The 23,005-nt window shown below is 46.0% G+C and overlaps 3 protein-coding genes across 8 annotated transcripts in view; 1 reads left to right on the top strand and 2 right to left on the bottom strand.

Annotated features, from left to right (window-relative positions):
• Nasp (nuclear autoantigenic sperm protein) overlaps nt 1-935 on the top strand; it is a 29,661-nt gene extending 28,726 nt beyond the window's left edge. For all 3 annotated transcript variants that reach the window (XM_069987353.1, XM_069987354.1, XM_069987351.1), the window contains 2 exons: nt 227-355; nt 760-935. In XM_069987353.1, coding sequence (XP_069843454.1) covers nt 227-355; nt 760-828 — 198 coding nt within the window. In that variant the 3' untranslated portion in view covers nt 829-935. The remainder of the gene's footprint in view (nt 1-226; nt 356-759) is intronic.
• A 1,267-nt stretch (nt 936-2,202) lies between these two features.
• On the bottom strand, nt 2,203-5,973 carry Ccdc17 (coiled-coil domain containing 17). 3 transcript variants are annotated; one of them, XM_069987068.1, is made up of 13 exons: nt 5,631-5,973; nt 5,432-5,506; nt 5,169-5,337; nt 4,916-5,078; nt 4,734-4,817; nt 4,534-4,652; nt 4,193-4,306; nt 3,947-4,092; nt 3,749-3,846; nt 3,418-3,621; nt 3,081-3,288; nt 2,837-3,013; nt 2,203-2,496 (listed from the first exon to the last, which is right to left on the bottom strand). In XM_069987068.1, the coding sequence occupies exons 1-13, from the start codon at nt 5,823-5,825 to the stop codon at nt 2,398-2,400; spliced, it is 1,851 nt and encodes a 616-aa protein (XP_069843169.1). In that variant the 5' UTR covers nt 5,826-5,973; the 3' UTR covers nt 2,203-2,397. The 3 variants fall into 3 exon arrangements, with proteins under 3 accessions (XP_069843169.1, XP_069843171.1, XP_069843170.1); XM_069987070.1 differs by having other exon boundaries at nt 2,903-3,013; XM_069987069.1 differs by having other exon boundaries at nt 3,749-3,843.
• A 4,312-nt stretch (nt 5,974-10,285) lies between these two features.
• Nucleotides 10,286-23,005, bottom strand: part of Gpbp1l1 (GC-rich promoter binding protein 1 like 1) — a 71,936-nt gene continuing 59,216 nt past the window's right edge. For both annotated transcript variants that reach the window (XM_069987349.1, XM_069987348.1), the window contains exons 10-12: nt 14,155-14,279; nt 12,804-12,906; nt 10,286-11,175 (exon numbers count right to left, since the gene is read on the bottom strand). In XM_069987349.1, the coding sequence (XP_069843450.1) occupies nt 11,023-11,175; nt 12,804-12,906; nt 14,155-14,279 (381 nt within the window). In that variant the 3' untranslated portion in view covers nt 10,286-11,022. The remainder of the gene's footprint in view (nt 11,176-12,803; nt 12,907-14,154; nt 14,280-23,005) is intronic.

Here is a 23,005-nt window from a genome sequence, read left to right as displayed (position 1 = left end):
TTCATCTTATGTTTGTTACTGTTCACCCTGCTGTTCCTCACAACCACCCTGCCCTGCCTTTATAGTATGTTGGGACAGGTTGACACTGTCACTAGGAAGACAGACTTACAGAAAACTGACAGCACTAGTGTTCAAGACATTTATGCCATTGGAGCTATGTGTTTGTATTCGTTGTCTTTTAAAAACAATAAGTACCTTTGTGAAGCCTTCACAATTATATCTTTAGAGAAAACCAGAGGAAGAGAGCCCCCGGAAAGATGATGCAAAGAAAGCCAAACAAGAGCCGGAGGTGAATGGAGGCAGTGGGGATGCTATCCCCAGTGGAAATGAAGTTTCCGAAAGCATGGAGGAGGAGGTGGGCAGTTAAGCAGGGCTTATCCTTTAGCTTTCTTCTCAGGTTCTGGGGAAATTCTCCCAAGTGCATGATCTCTCTTGAGCCCATTTGGATTGCTCAAGTTCAAGAGAAATAGTTGGGTTATGGAATACAGAATGAGTCCATAAATGAGACCTGTTTACCACAAGTTGCTGCAAATAAATGAGAAGGTGCCTAATTGCAAGGCCAACATTTGTTTGATCTTTTCTATGATAATTGACTCTGCCAGCCCTGTTGAAAAAGAACACTCTAAGACCTGTCCTTTTATTTTGTGGGTCTTGTGCTCAGTATTTGGAGCAAGGAGTGAAGCAGGCTATGTTTCTTCTATTTTATATGTTGTAATGGCTTCAGTCACTTATGCCCAGGTTCCTTGTTTTATTTTTCAGCCTGAAAGCCGGTCAGCCATGGAGGGGACAGTGGATACTGGAGCTGCAGTTGAAAGCACTGCAAGTTAAGAAAGGAAGCAGAGGTTCCCTCCTGAGGGAAAGTGTTTTTGTATATAATGTATTTTTTCACTTTTGGGGATTCTTTTTGTATAACTTCAATAAAGATTGTAAGCAAAGGTTGAGGCTTTGATGGCTTTTTTCATTGTGCCTTGGGGCTCTCAAGGTTTTTATATTGTATAGCCAGAAGGGTCCCTCTTTTCTGTATTGATCTCTGTTGGACAATTCCTGTCTTATGTGATGATCAGATCAAGTGTAGCTGTTGTAGGCTCTTTATCTTCCATGGGTGCTATATATCTGTTATCAAATACTTGACTGAATTCATCTGTCTTGTAAACTTTCAGTGGTGCTATCCCTGGATGGGGGCTACAAAACACTTGCTGTCTGGTGCTGAAAATGAAGTGATTCAGTGATCAGGTTCATCTGGTTTCTTGGGTCATAATACTGTCCAGGAAAAAGAACTCTGAAGAAAACTTGAAATGGTCACTGAGGAGAAGGAAAACAGTTAGTGTGCACAGTTGGAAAGGGGCTAAGACTGAGGTAATAGTAAACAATTGGATGTAATGGGAAGCCCTTTGGGGGAGGCTTGCTGCTAGAGTTATATTTGTTATTTTCTGTACAGAAGGTTGAAATATGTCAACACTTGGATGTTACACTGTCTGCAGTTTTGACCTAATAAAGATGCTAATAAAAAGCTTCTGTTCTGGAATTGTGTTTAAACATCTTACCCTGGGATCCTGGGCTGCCTGGAGCGTTTAGTGGGGAATAGAACTGAGAGGCAGTTCTGGGTATTCAGGGATAATGGGGTGCTGTCATTGATAATGCTGTCACAGTAGGCTCTCGCTGAAGTCCTGATGACTCAGGGCTTATGTGAGAGACCCTGACTGGGCTTTGATTTAAGTTTTTATGGACTGGGCACTGGTGGCTCATGCCTGTAATCCTAACTACTCAGGAGGCTGACATCAGAGGATCACGGTTTGAAGCTGAAGCTAGCCTGGGCAGGAAGGGAACTTAACGGGTCAGGCAATATTTGTCCAGATTCTGAACAGTGATTTTGTGTTGTAACAGAACCAGTTTGTTTCTCTCAAATAAAAAAAATATTTGCCTGAGCATGTCATAACTTTTGGCTACAGAGTACTATACAGAGTATGGTATACCTACATCCTCCAGGTTTTTGTTTGTTTTTTGGTCAGGACATAATTGGCATGCTACATTTGACCCCCGAGATTCCAGTGACTAGGACCTGGGGTTAAGCCCAATATAAAACTTTGCTTCAGATATTCTCTATAGGCGTCTCTGACCTTGGATAAAAGGTTTCCATTGAAGTCATAAGCTAGGATTTAAATGAAGTTTGTCAATAAAACTGATGTTAGTAAAGCTTAGTCTCAAATGCCAGCTAATGTAATTTAATAAGTTAGCAAAAGGAAAACGTGGTTAGAATTCATCAGTGTGTGTCCTTATGGATTCCATCCAATACACTAGTAGAAAAGATAACGGGGCTGGAAATAGGCCTTTTGCCTCAGCTCAGAAACCAATGGCAGTTGGCCAAAGCTTTCATGGGGTAGGCACCCAGGCACATTTTCACCCTTGACTCTGACAGGGTTCTGCAGAAGGCTCGCGATCCACAAAGCCAGCATTGGGAGCAAGGGAGTTAGCCTCCAGTGAAGATGAGCTGGACACCTGTGGAACACGAGAAGGCCAGATTGTAGAGGGGACAGTTTCTGAAAGAATGAAGTTAACATGTATGGGTTTTTTTTGGTCTGGTTTTGGTCATGGTGCCTGAACTCAAGCCTGGGCACTGTCCCGCAGATCTCAGCTCTACCACTCTACAACTTGAGCCACAGCAGCACTTACGCTTTTTCTGCTTATGGGGTGCTGTGGAATCAAACCTAGGGCCTCAATGCATGCAAGGGAAGCACTACCACTGAGCCACCTTCCTAGCCCAACATGTATGTTCTTGCTTTGATTTCTTTGTTACATAATATTATGGGAGTAACTGAAGAAAACATTTGGTACTGACAGGAACACTGAACAGCAGAAGCTGAACAGTCATCACGTGTATCCCCAGCAGTAGTTGAGCCCTCACCAATGGTGGGTAGTGGTACTCATGGGCATTTACTGGGTTGATCGTTGCCAATGCCTGGACATCTGCATCTCTTGCATTCACCAGCCGTAGAAAGAGCTCAGCCTGACCTGCCTGGGGAGGTGAAACGGTACTGCATCTGTAATTTGGAGCGGACCCTGCCCTCAACCTCTACACTCACCTGGGGAATCCCATTTAGCTGCCCAAGGCTGAGGCTGGAGTCCAAAGGAAGGGTTCGAAGTGGGAGGCGCCAGTGACCACTTAGCACTCGCTGATCTTGGTCAAATAGCACTAACGAGGTCCAAGCTTTTGGTTGTGCTCTGGCCCATTCCACTCCCTGACAGGCCTGTAGTTCACAGACCAATGATACCAGTGGTGATGGGGGTAGTCTGTAGAACCAAAAAAATTGTCAGAAACTAGTGCCTAAATCCCTTCCCAAGGGTTTCATAAATCTTAGCCCTCAGGGTCAATGGCCTCTATACAAGCCTCAAAGGATAAAATGATTTCCACCTACTGACCTGGGTACAGGCTGCCTGCTGGCAAGGACAGCACAATTGCCCATAGGTCCAGGAGCTGGGGGAGGGGGCAGGCAAACAGCTGGGGGCAGTGCTGTGGTCCCTCCTGTGTCCTGTCCATTTCTGGCCAAGCCAGTCACTAGCTGCACCCAAATCCAAGAAGCCTCAAGGCCTCTCAGGAAGTCATAGAAAATGACAAGGCCAGCCCTGTAGGATAAACAAAACAAGCAAATGCTAAGTCCACTCCACCCAGTCACTGCTCTAACCCTGCATGGTCCTAGTGGGTGTCCTTATATAGCAATAGTGGCCAAGCAGAAGTTGTCAAAGGCCTCACCCAGGGTCATAGGGTGCAGGGCCCAAGACATCAGATGGGGGTAGCAGGGAGTGTGGGTCAAGCCACAGATGCTTGGTCATGGTTCCAGGAAGCAGCTGCTGTGGGGAAAAGTGTTGCTGTCCAGAACGCCTCCAAGCTGCCATGCTTCAGGACTGCCCTCCCCCCCAGCTCCCACTCTGTGGGTCCACGGATACTCACAGCCTTTGCAGCACCACTAATTGGACTGTTTGTGGCACCTGGAAATGGTGGCAGCGGGGGTGCCAGATGTGGAGGGAGGATCAGGGGATCTCTTCTCCCCTTCAGGAATGGACAAGGATCTGCTAGGAGTCTTGACTGCCCCTGCTCTAGGGGTAGAGAAAGAGGATAATTACAGCCATGCGTCTTGTTATAAGCGTGATCCCTCGATCCCTTTTTAGGGATGGGCTAGGATCCGTTTTCACTGACCCCAAAGTGTACGGCCAGGATCCCTCCGCATCTGCAAGGCCAGAATTTCTGCCTCCAGGAGCTGGTTTTCGGCCTCCGCTACTAGAAGATCCCGGGAGGTGGCACTTGATTTTTCTGCAATTCACAGGTTTGACCTGTCACCTGTGACGGCCGGCCCAGCTGGCCGCACTCCAGTGTTAGGACTCTGGACAAGCTTGAACTTGTCAGCTCACATTCTAGCCTCGGTCACAAAGACCATCCTATCCTGGGGCTTGGCTTGCATGCCTGTTCCGCCCTGCCACACACCCTCTCCTCCCAGCTCCCCTGGCTGCGGGGTCCCCACCCCCTCCTCTCCGGTTCACCCTTGTGGCTCTGCGCCCGCCGCAGCGCCAGCGCTGACGCCTCCACTTGCAACTGATGTATCTTAGCCAGAACTCCAGGTTCCCGACCTCCACCTCGCGTGTAGGCTTCACGGAAGGCCCTAGAGAACAGGGGATGGAAAGGTGGTCGCCCAGGACTGAGCGAGGACCGGCTCCACACCCCCTGTGTGCCTAGTCCTCACCCGATCTCGGCAGCCAAGGTTCCCGGGTTGACTGGCAGCACCGGGAAACAGAGTTCGACATCTGGCCAGGTCTTCGGCCCGGTCCTGTTGCGAGATGTTGTCACAGGCTCACGGGCCCGACCTTTGCCCTCCTTGCCCATCCCGGCCTGGGGCTCCCGGGCTGGACTGGACCAGCCGCTCACCCTGTCTGGGGCTGTAGCTCCTCGACACGGGTCCCCAGCGCCTGCAGCGCCCCCTGCGTCCGCCAGGCCTCGGCCCTAAGTTCTCGAAGCTCCCGCTCCAGGCTGAATAGGCGCTGCGTCCTGCCCCCGGCCAGGGCTACAGCTTGAAGACGCTGTTTTAGTTCTGAGACATCGAGGAAGTAGGGAACGGTGGTAAGAATAGTTCCGGGGCAGCCGCAGAGGCAGGCTGTTCTCTAGCCTCGAACTCGCTCACCATCCCCACGGCGCTCCAGGACCCGGCCCTGCGCTTCCATCTCCACCAGGCGCTGGGCGCGAGTCCCCTGCAGCGCACGCAGCCGCTCGCCAGGGCTCCCCGCAGCCTCCGCGGCGGCGTGTGGTACCCAGGGCCCCAGCTGCTGTATGGACCGCCGCAGAGACTGCACCTGGAGGAAACAGTGATCCGCGAGCATCTCAGGCACCAGCGGGAGAAGGACGCCCCAAATTTGTAGATTTAGGAAGGGCTGGATTGGGTCTTACCTGTTCTGTTAAATTCTGTAGAGCAGATTTGCCGGTCTCTTGATAGGAGTTGCCTCCGGGTTCCTGAGACACATCCTGGGCAAAGTGAAGAAACCCGAGTCCAGCTTGTTGGACCAACTCCCCGCCCGCTTCCACCCCCCTGCCCCCCCAACCATCCACCAGTCTCTCTTCCACCCCCTGCTACAGCGACAGCCTTTACCGCGGGGCCCCGGGGTTCAGTGGCTGCTGAAGGCTGTGCTCCAAGAGTTAGCGCCTGGTTCAAGCGGCCAATGCAGAAGCGCTGGGTGTGGGTGGCCAACAAGGTCCCCGAGCGAAAAGCCATGTCACAGGCCCCACAGGACAGAAGCCCTGGCTCCCCAGAGGAGGGCACGGGATGGGACCTGCTTGCTGACATGGAGTCCTACAGAATGGGAGGTGAGGGGCAGAGGATGCCAGGAAGGCAGAGGACGAAGAAGGAAGAAGGGAAAGAATATCTCTATTAGGCCTACGAGATCTTGAAGCTTATGTTTGGGGAAGAGCCTTATCTCCCTGGGCAGCAACTACAAGTCTGGGCAGGTCAGGAGGTGTGGGGAAGTCTTGCAACTTTTGAGAGGAGAACTTGATTGGAAAAGTGTCACAGAGTCTGTTTTAACTTACTGGCATTGCATAACTACCAAGTCTCTAATGTTGCATCTTGCTTGCCCAGGTAGTATTCTTTTTTGTCTTGGTCGTCATGGGGCTTGAACTCAGTGCCTGGGTCCTGTCTCCCAGCTCTTTTTTTTTTTTTTTTTGCTCGAGAGCACTCTACCACTTTGAGCCACAGCTCCATTTCCAGTTATGTCATGGTGATTAATTGGAGATAAGCATCTCATAGATTTTCCTGCCCAGGCTGGCTTTGAACTGCAATCCTCAGATCTCAGCCTCCTGAGTAGCTAGGATTACAGGTGTGAGCCACCTGCTCCCAGGCCATATTGATAGAAGGAAACAGCCACCTCCTAGGGTGGCTGGACCATTATTTCACCTTTGTTCATTTAATAGCCTCTATCAGGAATGTAGCAACTTTTTCATAAAGCTTCTTAGCAGTTTTGTCCAGGCATGGAAACACCTGGAACAGAGTTCTGCTTAGAAGTCTTCACATTTTATATATATATGCCAGTCCTGGGGCTTGAATTCAGGGCCTGGGCATTGTCCCTGAGCTTCTTTTGCGCAAGGCTAGCACTCTATCATCTGAGCCACAGCCCCACTTCTGGGTTTTTCTGTGTATGTGGGACTGAGGAAGCAAACCCAGGGCTTCATGCATGTTAGCTAGGCAAGCACTCTACCACTGAGCCACCTTCCCAGCCATCCCCTACCCCCCTTTTTTATTTTTTTTTATTGTGAACATACTGTACAGAGGGGTTACAATTACATGGGCAAGATAATGAGTACATTTCTTATCAAGCATTGCAGCCTCCTCCTTTGTTTACCCTTCCCATCCCTTCCCAGCCTCCCCCCCCCCGCCCCCCCCTTTTTGTTTTGGTCAGTCGTAGGGCCTGAACTGTGGGCCAGGGCACTGTCCCTGAGCTCTTTCACTCAAGGCTAGTGCTCTACCACTTTGAGCCACAGCTCCACTTGCCATACTGGTAGATCTTTAGAGCAACTTAACTTGTTTTCCTAGCTGTAGGGGAGATAACACAGATGAAGCAATGCAATGTGGGGGAAATATACTGTATCAGATGAGGAAATCATATCTAGAAAGGAATTCCTTCCCCTAGTGAGGCATTGGTTGGTTCACACCTGTAATCCTAGCTACTCAGAGGGCTGATGATAGCACAAAGCCAGCCCAGGCAGGAAAGTCCATGAGACTCATCTCCAATTAACCACCAGAAAACTGAAATTGACACTGTGGGCTCTAAGTGGTAGAGCACTAACTTTGTGTGAAAAAGCTTAAGGATAGTACTCTGGCCCTAAGTTCATGGTCCATGACCAGGAAAAAAAAATTCCTTCCCCTAAGGCTGGTCTAATTTTATCTCCCACAATGCCAGGTATGTCCCACTCCCAAATTTACATCTAGCCAGTTATAAAGAAGTAGGAGCTCTGTGCAGGCCTGAGAAACCCTTTTCTAAACAAGAAAAGGAATTATAGTTTTCCCCATTATATTTGAGAAACTGATTTGCATACTGTTTGGGGGTAAACCTTAATTCCTTGTCGTGTGTGTGTGTGTGTGTGTGTGTGTGTGTGTGTGTGTGTCTGTGTGTCTGTGTGTGTGTGTGGTGGGGGAAAAGGGGAGTGAAGGCCAGCTTGAACTCAGGGCCTAGGTGCTGTTCCTAGGCCTTTTGTGCACAAGGCTACCTACCACTTCAGCTATAGCTCTAGTTCCAGCTTTTTGGGTAGTTTATTGGAGATGAGATTCTCATACTTTCCTGCCTGGGCTGGCTTTGAACTGCAATCCTCAGATCTCTACCACTTGAGCCAGGGCGCAACTTCTGGTTTTCTGGTGGTTTATTGGAATGAGTCTCACAGAGTTTCCTGCCTGGGCTGGATTTGAACCATTACCTAGGATTACAGGCATGAGCCACCAGTGCCCAGCTTGAGTTTAGTATTTTGTTTTTTTTTTTTGCTTTTTGGGTCCGGTCGTGGGGCCTGAACTCTGGGCCTGGGCACTGTCCCTCAGCTCTTCAGCTCAAGGCTAGCGCTCTACCACTTGAGCCACAGCGCCACTTCCGGCTTTTTTCTTTTTGCTTATGTGGTGCTGAGGAATCGAATCCAGGGCCTCATGCATGCAAGGCAAGCACTCTACCACTGAGCCACCTTCCCAGCCTCAAGTTTAGTATTTTTGCAACCATATATTCCCAATTTACTTAATAAAAGTATTTCCTTGGTGTAGAAATGTGCTTTTTCCCCTGTACTTTATATTATTAGGCAAGCACTCAGCCACTGAGCTATACCCACTAACCCTTGGGTTTTTTTTTTTAACTCTATTTTTTTTGGCTTTTCTTTTTTTTTGGGTACTGGGGATCGAACCAAGGACGTTGCACTTGCTAGGCAAGTGCTTTGCCACTGAGCTACATCCCAGCCCATTCCCTTGTTCTTTTTTTTTTGGGTCGTGAGGCCTGAACTCTGGGCCTGGGCGCTGTCCCTCAGCTCTTCAGCTCAAGGCTAGCGCTCTACCACTTCAGCCACAGCGACACTTCCGGCTTTTTTTCCTTTTGCTCACATGGTGCTGAGGAGTTGAACCTAGGGCCATAGGCATGCAAGGCAAGCGCTCTACCACTGAGCCACCTTCCTAGCCCCTCCCTTGGGTTTTTTGAGCCAGGGCATCACTACATATCCTGGGATGGCCGCAAAAATTGCGATCATCCTGCCTGGGATTACAGGCATTCCTCCTTCCATTCCCCCAATTGGAGATGGATCCCAGGTATTTGCATACACAAAGTGCTATTCCAATGAGCTATAATCCAGCCCCATGTTTTTGTTTTGTTCTTGTGGTCAATTGTAGGGCTTGAACTCTTAAGCCTGGGCATTGTCTCTCAGCTCTTCAGCTCTCAGCTCTCCCACTTGAGCCACAGTGCCACTTCCAGTTTTCTGGTGGTTTATTGGAGTCTCAATGGGCTTTCCTGCCTGGGTTGGCTTTGAATGGCGATCCTATCTCTGTATCCTGAATAGCTAGGATTACAGGCGTGAGCCACCATGTTTTGTTAGTATTATGTCTTAGAAGATTCTGGGAGCCATACATGGTGACTCATACCTGTAATACACTCAAGATCCTGAGATCTAAAGATCTCATTTGAAAGCCAGCACAGGAGGACAAATCCTTGAGACTCATCTTTAATTAACCAGCAAAAATCTAGAACTAGAGATGTGGCCAAGTAGTAGAGCGCTAATTGTGTCAATGAGTAAGCTGAATCAGAGCTTGAGGCCCTGAATACAGCAATTGCATTTGTGCACAAACACAACATTCAATAATTCTTGCTGACCCAGTGACGATTCCATCTTTATAGTTGGCATTTGAATCCCTTCTAATGTATTACTAGCCATACACACTATAATATATGGTGATACACAAGATCTTTTTACCTTCCCAGCTTTTAGGATCTATGTCCTGCTATTTCTGCCTCTATCCCATTTGGCTCAGAGCCTACACTAGTTACCTAACCTGAAATGACATTAGTTATTGCCTGAAAGTCCCATTAGGTATGATCTTTTTTTTTTTTTTTTTTTTTTTTGTCGGTCATGGGGCTTGAACTCTGGGCTTGGGTGCTGTCCCTCAGCTCTTCAGCTCAAGGCGAGCACTCTACCACTTGAGCCACAGCGCCACTTCCTAGGTATGATCTTGATCCTATATATCTACTAGGGACAGTCAAAAGATTCCAGATACACTAACTTACCTAGTGAAATAACTGCTACTTGATCTTGATCCTATATATCTACTAGGGACAGTCAAAAGATTCCAGATACACTCTAACTTACCTAGTGAAATAACTGCTACTTGGCCAGTGTCCAGCTGTGTATTGTCTCCTGCTGGGTAGGTGCTCCTTATTCTTACAGCCTTGCATAATGCATGGAACATACAATAGGGACTTGGCAAGTTTTTGTTGAATGAAAAAAACCTGCTTCTACCACTGGGCCAAGAGGCAGCAAGGCCTCAAAGACTTTCTCATTCATGTTCCAAGTTCAAATTTAGAGGCATAGACCTTTGTTAGAATACATATATTGGTTAAATAGATGGTTACTGAAAAATAATTTCAGGAAGAGATTTTGGTTGCACAGGTTTTTCTGTATCAAGATTATTTGCTGAAGGGAGAAACAAGTGTGCCTAATTTCAGAATTCCCTCAGACTCTAAAAATATCAAGTCTCTAATTTTAAAGAAAATATACTTCATACACAAGACAATCCAAACTGATGCAAAATATTTATTCCAAGTTAGTTATTTTATGCAGTAGTTTTCCCCCCTCAAGACGTGTGATAACCACCTTTTAAATCTGTAAATAATGTTATCAAAATAATCTTAATCTTTGAAATCTCACAAAAATTTATATTTTACAATCCACCCTGAATATCAAGGCTGCAAGAATAACACAATATTTCCTAAATCCAAATATTTTACAGCTGTACCCAAAAAGGAAAAAGAAAACAAAAACAAATAACCACAAATGCTTGGTTAAGGGGCTAATGTTACCCGAGCAGCCAAAAATAAAATAAAATATCCAAATTATTAGCATTAATTTAATACAATTATAAACTTCAATAGTCACTTTGTCATTGACAATGATTGCTTGAGCACAGGTGAGTGCCCTGAGGGCTGGTAGTAGAAGCTGCTGCTGCAGACCAGTGTCTCCTCCTCTTGTGCCTGCACTGCCAGCTCCCACTTGTGCGTCGCCCCGCATAGACTCTGTATGTGTCATTTACAAATCTTTCCCACCACACAAACCTCTCTATTAAGCAGATAACAGGGAACAAGAACAAAAGCTAAGCAAGCCAATTGCTCTCTCTTTGGGATATGATTATTTCCCTTGTGCACAACATATTCAACAATGTAAGAAAAGGAAAAGAACAATTTCTTGTGTGTATTCATTCCCTAAGCACACAAGCCAAGTTTACTAGGTCAGATTAACTGTCAATGTTTGTATGCCTACTTCCAGGCATCATCATCCGATGTTTCACTGCTACTTGTTTCTGTGTCTGAGTCCTCAAACTCTGCTTTACAAGCATTTCTCCAAGGAGAGAACAGGCTGGAACTGCGGCCCTGCCAGTAGCCATTCTTTCCAAAGCCATTTCTTCTCAGCTGTGATTAGCATGAAAGAGAAAGAAAAATGAAAACCTATTAACAAAACACTGGCCCATAGGAACTGGTCAAGGCAAGGCCTCAATTTGGTTGGAGATAGTTATGGAATAACTGGTACAAAAGGAAAGGCTTCTGAAAATTTTCAATCTTCTAAAAAAGTGCTTCTCAAACATTAATGGTGTGTCTAAAAATCTTTTTTTTAGTCGGTCGTGCGGCTTGAACTCTGGGTTTGGCCAGCACTCTACTGCTTGAGCCACAGTGCCACTTCCGGTTTTCTAGTGGTTTTTATTGGAGATAAGAGTCTCACGGCTTTCCTGCCCAGGCTGGCTTTGAACCGCGATCTTCAGATCTCAGCCTCTCGAGTAGCTAGAATTACAGGCGTGAGCCACCAGCGCCTGGCTCATCTAAAAATCTTTTTAAAAGTCACATTCTTGGGCTGTGAATATGGCTTAGTGGTAGAGTGCTTGCCTACTAGCATGCATGAAGCCCTGGCTTCAATTCCTCAGTACCACATCAACAGAAAAAGCTGGAAGTGGCGCTGTAGCTCAAGTGGTAGAGTGCTAGCTTTGAACAAAAGAAGCCTAGGGACAGTGTCCAGGCCCTGATTTTAAGCCCCAGGACTGGCTTGAAAAAAAGGAAAGAAAAAATCACATTCTGGCCAGATGCCAGTGGCTCATGCCTGTAATCCTAACTACTCAGGAAGCTGCCATCTGAGAGGATCATGGTTCAAAGCCAGACTGGGCAAGAAAGACCATGAGACTTGGAGCTATGGCTCTACTAGCTTTGAGCAAGAAGCCCAAGGACAGTGCCCTAGGCCTTGAGTTCAAGTCATAGGATGAGAAAAAAAAAAAGGAGAATGAAATGAAAAGTCACATTCTGGTTCAGAATGTCTGGGGCAGGTTGAGTCTATTTTTTAGGGGGTGGGGAGAGAAAGTCTATCCTGGGGCTCAAGGTTAACATTACTTGAGCCACAGCTCCACTTTGTTGGTAGTTAATTGGAAAAAAAAAAAAAGTCTTAGGGAAGCTGGCTACCGATGATCTCACACCTGCAATCCTAGCTACTCAGACTGCTGAAATCTGAGGATCATGGTTCAAAGTTAGCCCAGGGAAGACAGTTCATGAGACTCTTTTCTCCAATTCACCACCAGAAAACTGGAAGTGGTGCTGTGACTCAAGTGGCAGAGTGCTAGCCTTGAGTAGAAAAGTTAAGAGACAGCACCCAGGCCCTGAGTTCAAGCCCCAAGACTGACAAAAAAAAAACAAACAAAAAAAATCTCATGGACTTTCCTTCGTGGGCTGTCTTCTAACTTTTACCCTCGGATCTCAACCTCCTGAGTAGCTAGAATTACAGGCACCCAGAGAGACTCCCTATTTCTAGGAGTTCTGAGTGGTTAGACCTTATCAGTCTAATCTTTGAACCAAGTTACTTTCTAGAATCTCCTGTCACTGGCCTGGTTTGAATAACCACCAACTGGAAATTTTTGCACAGGTAGTTTGAGGACCCTTCCTTTTCCAGTATGGTAATTTGTACTTTCTTTTGCAAAGTCTTTCTCTCACTTTAAGCTGGGGCTTCCTAATGGAAGGGACTGGTTCTCTTTTCTTGTCTCTAGGGAAGGTTTATAACATACCTGCTCGGTCTTCATGTGGAATTCTTTGAGCTCATCCTCTGTGAGAGGAAGACAACTCTCATCATTTTCAGGATATTCCTGCCACCCCATAGCTTTCAATAATCTGTTGAGAGCAAAAGGACAGGTAAGACTAGACACCAGTAGGTAAGCATCCATGGGCAGAGCACCACTGTCCACTGCCAATTCTTGACCATGAGCAACGGATGGGAGAGAAGGAACTTCTCCAGTGTGACAAGGTACTCAAGGGCTCCTAATTCAATGGGAACTTTTTGTAACAGTTAAGAAAATGAGCAACTTGAATAAACAAAGGCCAAAATCAAGACAGTACAAACAGCCCTGTGCCAATTTCAAGTCCTTTGTCTTATGATTAAAATAGAAGAAATTTTTGTTCTCTGTGAGCACTTTAGCTTATTTCTACATGTATGTAAAGTCTCTTCCTACTTCGTAGCATAGTAGCTTTTCTTGAAACCACTGAAATTTCTCTGAACATGAGCCCCCTTTTAGGAAGGTACTACGTATCATACTTCATAGTCTCCATTTGTCACACAGTTGCCCAGATGTACCTTAAAGCTTTCATTTAAGGAACATATTCCACGAACAGAATTTCAGGCTTTATAAAGCCCCTTTATATTTTTAGTTGGTCGGTGGGCTTGAACTCTCGGCCTGGGGCTGTCCCTCAGCTCTTCAGCTCAAGGCCAGCGCTCTACCACTGGAGCCACAGAGCTACTTCTGGTTTTCTGGTGGTTTATTGGCAATAAGAATCTCAAGGAGGTTGGGCGGGCGCTGATGGCTCACGCCTGTAATCCTAGCTACTCAGGAGACTGAGATCTGAGGGTTGTGGTTCAAAGCCAGCCCAGCAAGAAAGCCTTTGAGAATCCTCTCTCCAATAAACCACTCAGAAAACTGGAAGCGGTGCTGTGGCTCAAGTGGTAGACGCCAGCCTTGAGCTGAAGAGCTGAGGGACAGTGCCCAGGCCCAGAGTTCAAGTCCCACAACAGAAAAAAAAAAAAAAAAAAGTCTCATGGACTTTCCTGCCTGAGCTCGATTTGAACAGTGATCCTCAGATCTTAAGTCTCCTTAATAGCTAGGATTACACACACGCATGAGCCACTGGCAGTTGGCCTTATAAGGATTATATGGTAATTGCTATTGTAGGCTAGCACAATTCCTTGAAAGAAGATCCCTTCTCCCTTTTCTATCTGAGGGTTTAAGCTGACCATGAAATTAAGAATAAATAAAAACATTAGAGATTGTGGAAAAAGCTGTCTATGTCGACCCAGACTAATTGCCTTGTTTGTTCAGACTTCTTACAGGCCATACAGGAATAGCATTCCTACTATGTCATCCATACCTATGTTCTGCTTCCAGGGAGTGGGAGAGGACCTCTCTTTCTTCTGAAATGGGGAGAGAAAGACCATTCTGAAGACAGCTTCCCTCTCCAATTTCCTTTGGTTCAGATGTGCTATTATCCTCCAACTACAATAAAGAAAAGGAAGAACATTGGCTTAATGATGATAGGAAAACAAGCCAAAATCATGGAGTTAGCACTTAACACAGTGCTTTCATTTCGACCATTTAAAAGTGGGGGCTTGCTATAACAATGTGATTTTGAAGTTTATAGAGTAGGAAAAGCTCTAGAACAGCCAATGAAGTTGGAGGATTAACGACTGCCTAATTCATAATCAAGATACACTGACATAAAAGAATTGCTACCAAATACATACAAACAAATCTTTTTTTTTTTTTTTTTTTTTTTGTCGGTCGTGGGGCTTGAACTCTGGGCCTGGGCGCTGTCCCTCAGCTCTTCAGCTCAAGGCGAGCGCTCTACCACTTGAGCTACAGCGCCACTTCCGGTTTTCTGGTGGTTTATTGGAGATAGGAGTCTCACGGTCTCTCCTGCCCGGGCTGGCTTTGAACCGTGATCCTCAGATCTCAGCCTCCTGAGTAGCTAGGATTACAGGCGTGAGCCACCAGCGCCCGGCTTTTTTTTTTTTTTTTTGGTCTGTCGTGGAGCTTGAACTCTGGGCCTCGGCGCTGTCCTTCAGCTCTTCAGCTCAAGGCAGCACTCTACCGCTTGAGCCACAGTGCCACTTCCGGTTTTCTACTGGTTTATTGGAGGTAAGAGTCTCAGAGAACCATAGCTAAGATATGGAACCAACCCAGATGCCCCTGAGTAGCTGAATGGATCAAGAAAATGTGGTATATATACACAATGGAATTCTATGCCTCCATCAGAAAGAATGACATTGCCCCATTTGTTAGGAAATGGAAAAACTTGGAAAAAATTATATTAAGTGAAGTAAGCCAGGCCCAAAGAAACATAGGTCCCATGGTTTCCCTTATTTGCAATATCTAGTATATGTATGAGTCAAGCGGAAAACGTCAGATAATGTGATGTCAGGAAAATGAACCTTAGATATGTATTTTAATGTTTTTTTCTTTCATGCATGTGTTTCTAACGCATTTACAAGATTATCTCTTTAGCCGGGCGCTGGTGGCTCACGCCTGTAATCCTAGCTACTCAGGAGGCTGAGATCTGAGGATCGCGGTTCAAAGCCAGCCCGGGCAGGAGAGACCATGAGACTCCTATCTCCAATAAACCACCAGAAAACCGGAAGTAGCGCTGTAGCTCAAGTGGTAGAGCACTCGCCTTAAGCTGAAGAGCTGAGGGACAGCGCCCAGGCCCAGAGTTCAAGCCCCACGACCGACAAAAAAAAAACCAAAAAAACCCAAAAAGATTATCTCTTTGTTGCTTTGTATGTCCCTCCCCCACAGTATAACCCCTGCTTTCACTATATTTGATGTCAGTATAACTTGTGGAGGAGATGGGGAAAAACCAGTTGTTTAAGGATACAGGTGAACCTGTTGCAGCAATGAGAAGTACAAGTTGTCATGTCTAAAACGAGTTTTACAATGTCGGTGTGGGGGGGGGAGGGGAAGGGGGGAAGGAGAAGGATTGGGATTAGGGGGGAGGCTGGGAAGGGATGTGAAGGGTAAACCAAAGGAGGAGGCTGCAATGCTTGGTAAGAAATGTACGCATTATCCTGCCCATGTAATTGTAACCCCTCTGTACAGTATGTTCACAAATAAAATAAAATAAAATTAATTAAAAAAAAAAAGAGTCTCAAGAGACTTTCCTTCCCGGGATAGCTTTGAACATGATCCTCAGATCTTAGCATCCTCAGTAGCTAGGATTACAGACCTGAGCCTCGGGCACCCGGCCAAACAAATTTGAAACTCAACAATAAAACTGGCAAAAGACACGAACAAAAGACACATTGAACATCATGTCACCAGGGAAATGTAAATAAAAGAAGGATACCACTACATTCCTGTTGCTGTTCACAGTGAGACCTGGGAATGCAGTGCCTTGTAGGCAGAGAATGGACCATACTTGGAGGTAACAAGTTTATTAAAAAGCACTGCATGCTTATATAGAGCATATAGACAAAAAGAGTTAATCTTTAGTCAGCAAACAGAAAGCTAATCTCCATCAACAAACGTGAAAGTTTTTTTTTTTTTTTTGGGTCCAGTCATGGGCCCTGAACTCTGGGCCTGGGCGCTGTCCCTCAGTTCTTCAGCTCAAGGCTAACGCTCTACCACTTGAGCCACAGTGCCACTTCTGGCTTTTTTCTTTTTGCTTATGTGGTGCTGAGGAATCGAACCCAGGGCCTCAAGCATGCAAGGCAAGCGCTCTACCCATTGAGCCACCTTCCCAGCCCCAAACATGAAAGTTTTATGTGATCAAAGGTTTCAGAAAATAAGCAAAGTGTAGGTGATTTTTCTTTGTTTTTTTTGGGTCCGGTCGTGGGGCCTGAACTCTGGGCCTGGGCACTGTCCCTCAGCTCTTCAGCTCAAGGCTAGCGCTCTACCACTTGAGCCACAGCACCACTAACCGGCTTTTTTCTTTTTGCTTATGTGGTGCTAAGGAATCGAACCCAGGGCCTCGAGCATGCAAGGCAAGTGCTCTACACCACTGAGCCACCTTCCCAGCCCGGTGATTTTTCTTATACATAGAGTGTTAGGGAGTGTTATGAGGTCATTTGGAGGAGGTACAAGGCCTCCATCAAGTGGGTTCTACATGATTTATAATTCCATTGTATAAACGCCATGGAACAGAAGAATTACTAGTACACCAATCACCAACAAGTTCTTCAGAACATGGGCGATGAAACACCAATGGAGACGCCCAATTTATATGAAATATTATTATTATGCTGTGTAATTTTTCCTCTACGGTTGTGGCACTGAGACCACTGAATAGGAATGTAAACCCAATTCTAATATTTAATGCCCTGGCATATAGGGTTGGCGGGTCACCCAGTCTTATTTGTATAAGAATGATTCTGAACAATATAAACTAAGAAAAGCAATTATAGTGTGTTCCTTCTTCCTCAGCTGGATGAGTGTGACCTGCAGGGTCCCACAGTGGAGGAAAATATACACTGTCATTAGTATATACCACCAGGCCAGGATCTAGCCAATCAATCTACTAATCTTAACAAAGGTGGGTGAGGGGAATGGGAATGTGGCTTAGCAAGAGTGCTTGCCTAGCATGCATGAAGCCCTGGGTTCGATTCCTCAGTATCATATAAACAGAAAAAGCTGGAAGTGACGCTGTGGCTTAAGTGGTAGAGTGCTAGCCTTGAGCACTAAGAGGCTCAAGGACAGTGCCTAGACCCTGAGTTCAAGCTTCAGAACTGGCAAATAATAATAATTAAAAATTTTTTAAAAATGGTGGATGAGGGACATAGGCCCAATACACACGTTCACTACTCACCACCGAAATACAGGCAAGCAGTGCGAACATGGCCAAAAACAGATGTTCAGATGTTCTAGGGCTTTTAGTACTGACCAAAATGCTTTCTCCCTTCTCTGACAATGCCTTAGTCTGACCCCATGTTGGCAGCATCTGGCTGGTTTTCTTGCAGTAAGGACGATAGCATCGTTGGGTCTTCACATTTAGGCCTGCAAAGCGATGTGTTAATTCTTCTTCCTCAGGTTTAGGTTGTACTGTTGTCATCCTTCTGGGGTCAGATGAACCAAAGAGGAACCCATACATTGCTGGTGGATCCATCTAGAATGATAGAAGCATACCCTTTCCCACTATGAGTCATTAGTCCTGGTTTCTATTGATCAAATTATTATTATTATTATTATTTTCTTTTTATTGGTTGGTCATAGGGCTTGAACTCTGGGCCTGGGTGCTATCCCTCAGCTTTTCAGCTCAAGGTGAGTGCTCTCCCACTTGAGCCACAGCACCACTTCCGGCTTTTTCTGCTTATGTGGTACTGAGGAATCAAACCCAGGGCCTCATGCATGCAAGGCAAGCACTCTACCACTGAGCCACCTTTCTAGCCCTCCATTGGTCAAATTCTTTAAACCGTATAGGAGTATGATACTGAGATGAAGATGGAAAGGTAAAATGCTTTTCAGCACTAGTGTAAGGATCACCTTGAGGTAGATTTAAAAAATTTACAGTAAATAAGGTTAAGGCAAGAGGTTTCCTTTGGGGTTTCCCCTTTTTTGTTTTTAATAATTGAAGCTTATGTATTTTATGGGCTTGTTCCACGATGGCCTGGCCCTGAGGATTATATGGAATGTCAGTAATGTTTAATTTGCCATTCCCTGCAGAATGCAGCAGAGCACTTCTTACTTGTATAAGAGGGACCATTATCCATTTTTATGGCATGAGTAAGGCCCCTAACAGGAAAAGTAAGTGTAAGGGTGGTAATGGTTGCTTGGGCTGATTCTGAGGCATGGGCACTGCTCATGTAAATAAGGTTGTTTGGGAAATCAGGTAGTATGAGTAAGGCCCATATGCCACAAAGTGTTACTGGAATCTCCTTGTGGGTTTGCACTGGCTGAGTGAGAAGTATAATGTAATGGAGCGCAAACATTACAGTCTTGAACAATGGGGTGGGTGTGGTGAAGGGGAATGTGGTATTGAGCATGTAAAATGGTTGGCATTCTAGGTACCGCCCATTGCCTGTGGGCAGCATGTTTAAAATAGGTTATATGCAACATTTAACTCTTATTTTTGTTGGTCTTGGGGCCCGAACTCTGGGCCTGAGCGCTGTCCCTCAGCTCTTCAGCTCAAAAGGTGAGCACTGTACCATTTGAGCCACAGCGCCACTTCTGGCTTTCTGCGTATGTGGTGCTGAGGAATGAAACCCAGGGCCTCATGCATGCAAGACAAGCACTCTACCACTGAGCCACCTTCCCAGCCCAGCCCCACATCATTTAACTCTGAACAAATGCACAGACCTTTTTTGAGCCAAAGCATCGTAGCCTGTTTAGCACACTCTGGTTTGCAAAAGCATTTTTCTAGCCAGGTGCTGATGGCTCACACCTGTAATCCTAGCTATACAGGAGGCTGAGATCTAAGGATCACGGTTCAAAGCCAGCCCAGGCCAAGAAAGTCCATGAGACTCATCTCCAATAAACTACCAGAAAACTGGAAGTAGCACTGTGGCTCAAGTGGTAGAGCCCTTCTCACCTTCAGCTGAAGAGCCGAGAAACAGTGCCCAGAGCCATAGTTTGCCCACGACTGACAAAAGAAAAGGCATTTTTCTGGCTGGCTGAGGAAAGCTGATCTGTTGTGTCCCTAACAATGCCTAAGTTACCTGTATAGGCCATTAGACACATCTCAGAAGGGACATAATCTCAGGTCCACAAACTCTTTCCTTAACAAGTAAATTTATGTGGCTGGTGCCAGCTCAAAATTCACTGCCAATTAGGGATTTTAGCAGACACAGGGGGGTTGGGATTTAAGCTATCCCCCACATTCTATAACCTTAGCTTTTTACTACCTGCTATCACAGATGACTGCCAAGTTCTTGCCTTTTTTTTTTTTTTTTTTTTTTTTTTTTTGTCGGTTGTGGGGCTTGAACTCTGGGTCTGGGCCCTGTCCCTCAGCTCTTCAGCTCAAGGCGAGCACTCTACCACTTGAGCTACAGTGCCACTTCCGGTTTTCTGGTGTTTATTGGAGATAGGAGTCTCACGGTCTCTCCTGCCGGGGCTGGCTTTGAACCGCGATCCTCAGATCTCAGCCTCCTGAGTAGCTAGGATTACAGGCGTGAGCCACCAGCGCCCGGCTTCTTGCCTTCTTATGACACAGAGAGACATAGGCATTAGAAAGACATGCTTACAAACTATCTTTCTGTGACCTCCAGCTCCGATCAATTTTTGAAGGACCAAGCACAAGTGACTCCAGGATCTGACACCATTTCTGCCATCCACGCAGTTGCTTGTAATGCCTCTGGATATTCCAACATTGCCAGGTCACTTGAGTGCCTTTCTCCATACTGGGATAAATGTACCTTTGGCATTTCCCTTGGTCTGTCATCAGACTTGAACTCCAGGCCTGAGTGCTGTCCCTCAGCTTTCCAGCTCAAGGCTAGCACGCTACTACTTTGAGCTCCAAAGCAACTGTCTGCTTTTTCAGCATTCTGCTGGCCAATTAGAGATGACAGTCTCAAAAGGACCTTTCTCTGCCTGGGCTTGTTTTGATCTGCAGTTTTCAGATTAATGTTTCCCCCCATTAAAAACAACAAGGTGGTCATTGCAAGTAGTTTTTTAATCATATGCTCTTCTTGTTTACTTTTTTTTTTTGTTGGTCATCAGGCCTGAACTCTGGGCCTGGACGCTGTACCTCAGCTATTCAGCTTAAGGCTAGTACTCTACCATTTGAGCCGCAGTGCCACTTCTGGCCTTTTCTGTTTATGTGGTGCTGAGGGCCTCATGGATGCAAGGCAAGCACTCTACCACTGAGCTGCCTTCCCAGCCCTGTAAGCATGCCCTTACCTGGAACTTATTAAGGGCCAAAGTTACACCTGATAATCCTGTAAGACTCCTCTGTGGGCCTGCTGTAAAACCTATGAAGACAGACTGGAATAGCAATCAAACGAAAATTCTGATCTTAAATTTTTTTTTTTTCACTTTGAAACAAACATTTAGGACAGTTTTACTTCCAAAATTCATCTCCAGAGCCAGGCGCTGGTGGCTCATGCCTGTAATCCTAGCTACTCAGGAGGCTGAGATCTGAGGATCCCGGTTCAAAGCCAGCATGGGCAGGAAAGACTGTGAGACTCCTATCTCCAATAAACTACCAGAAAACCGGAAGTGGCGCTGTAGCTCAAGTGGTAGAGTGCTCGCCTTCAGCTGAAGAGCTGAGGGACAGCGCCCAGGCCCAGAGTTCAAGCCCCACGACCGACCAAAAAAAAAAAAAAAAAAAAATTCATCTCCAGGAATCCGTTCTTTATTTAAAAAGCCCTTTACTACCGGGCGCTGGTGGCTCACGCCAGTAATCCTAGCTACTCAGGAGGCTGAGATCTGAGGATCGCGGTTCAAAGCCAGCCCAGGCAGGAAAGACCGAGAGACTCCTATCTCCAATAAACCACCAGAAAACCGGAAGTGGCGCTGTAGCTCAAGTGGTAGAGCGCTCGCCTTGAGCTGAAGAGCTGAGGGACAGCGCCCAGGCCCAGAGTTCAAGCCCCACGACCGACCAAAAAAAAAATAAATAAATAAATAAAAAGCCCTTTACTAAGCTGGGTGCCAGTGGCTCACACCTGTAATCCTGGCTACTCAGAAGACTGAGATCTGAGGATCGCAGTTCAAAGCCTGCCCAGGCACGAAAGTCCGTGAGACTCTTATCACCAATAAACCACTAGAAAATCAGAAGTGGTACTGTGGCTCAAGTGGTAGAGCGTGTGCTTTGAGCTGAAAAGTTGAGGGACAGCACCCAGACCCAGAGTTCAAGACCTACGACTGACAAAAACAAAAAGAAAAACAAAACAAAACAAAACTTGCTTTCATTTACATTTAAAGAACCTCTTGTTATCTCGAGGGGCTAAGTAACATCTATTGCCTTTTGGCTTCTTGTTTTTTTTTTTTGCCAGTTGTGGGGCCTGAACTCTGGGCCTGGGTGCTGTCCCTCAGCTCTTCAGCTCAAGGCTAGCGCTCTACCACTTGAGCCACAGCACCTCTTCTGGCTTTTTCTGCTTATGTGGTACTGAGGAATCGAACCCAGGACCTCATGCATGCAAGGCAAGCACTGTACCATTGAACCACCTTCCCAGCCCCTGGCTTCTTGTTTAGAAAGATTTTTTTTTTTTTCAGTCTGAGTTACCTTTGAACTCAAATAACATCTTTTCCTTAATGTGAAAACTGCAATCACCAGTACTGTACAAGAATCTAGACTCAACACTTTTTTAAACACATATCCAATTACAAAATCGCATTACAACCAAATCACGTTACACAGATAAACTTTTTTTTTTTTTTTGGTTGGTCATGGGGCTTGAACTCTGGGCCTGGGCGTTGTCCCTCAGCTCTTCAGCTCAAGGCGAGCGCTCTACCACTTGAGCTACAGCGCCACTTCCGGTTTTCTGGTGGTTTATTGGAGATAGGAGTCTCACAGTCTCTCCTGCCCGGGCTGGCTTTGAACCGCGATCCTCAGATCTCAGCCTCCTGAGTACCTAGGATTACAGGCGTGAGCCACCAGCGCCCGGCTACACAGATAAAACTTTTAACCCTCCTTTTAAAGCCTTTACTCTTCTTAATACATCCGAGGGGCAGTTCTAGCAATACCAGTCACATCATCGCATCACTCACTTTCCCATCAGTTTTCCAGTGTCCAGTTGAAAGGAAAAGAGACAGGGTAAAGATAGGCCACTAGAATGAATTGATACCCATATGACTCTTTAGACTTAAGATGAACTGCCTTTGTGACAGCTTACCTTTTTTTTTTTTTTGGTCAGTTGTGGGTCTTGAACTCTGGGCTTGGGCATTGTCCCTGCACTCTTCAGCTCAAGGCGGGTGCTCTACCACTTGAGCCACAGCGCCACTTCCAGTTTTCTTGTGGTTTATTAGACGTAAGAGTCTCACTGACTTTCCTGCCTGAGCTGGCTTTGAACTGTGATTCTCAGATCTCAGCCTCCTGAGATTAGGAGGATTACAGGCTTGAAAGGCAACAGCGCCTGGCTTTCTCTTGGTTTCTTAATTGAAATACCCAAGCAGTTTTAGACAGAACAGGTAAAATCTTTAGCAGCGATAAGCAAACCTTTATATTTAAATTTCTGATACTTATCCCCAGATTTTTAGCTGAGGGAAATTCCAGATCCCTGATGCCTTTTTAAGGCAGATAAGTTGATTACAGTGTAAACAGATTTTCTAATTTTTAAATTAAAAAATCCTTAAAA

This window comes from Dipodomys merriami, unplaced genomic scaffold (genome assembly GCF_024711535.1).
Source record: "Dipodomys merriami isolate MVZ:Mamm:240054 unplaced genomic scaffold, mDipMer1.0.p SCAF_34, whole genome shotgun sequence".
NCBI classification, from domain to species: Eukaryota; Metazoa; Chordata; class Mammalia; order Rodentia; family Heteromyidae; genus Dipodomys; species Dipodomys merriami.
Note: the sequence above shows the minus strand (reverse complement) of the source record. Positions and strands in the feature narration are given on the sequence as shown.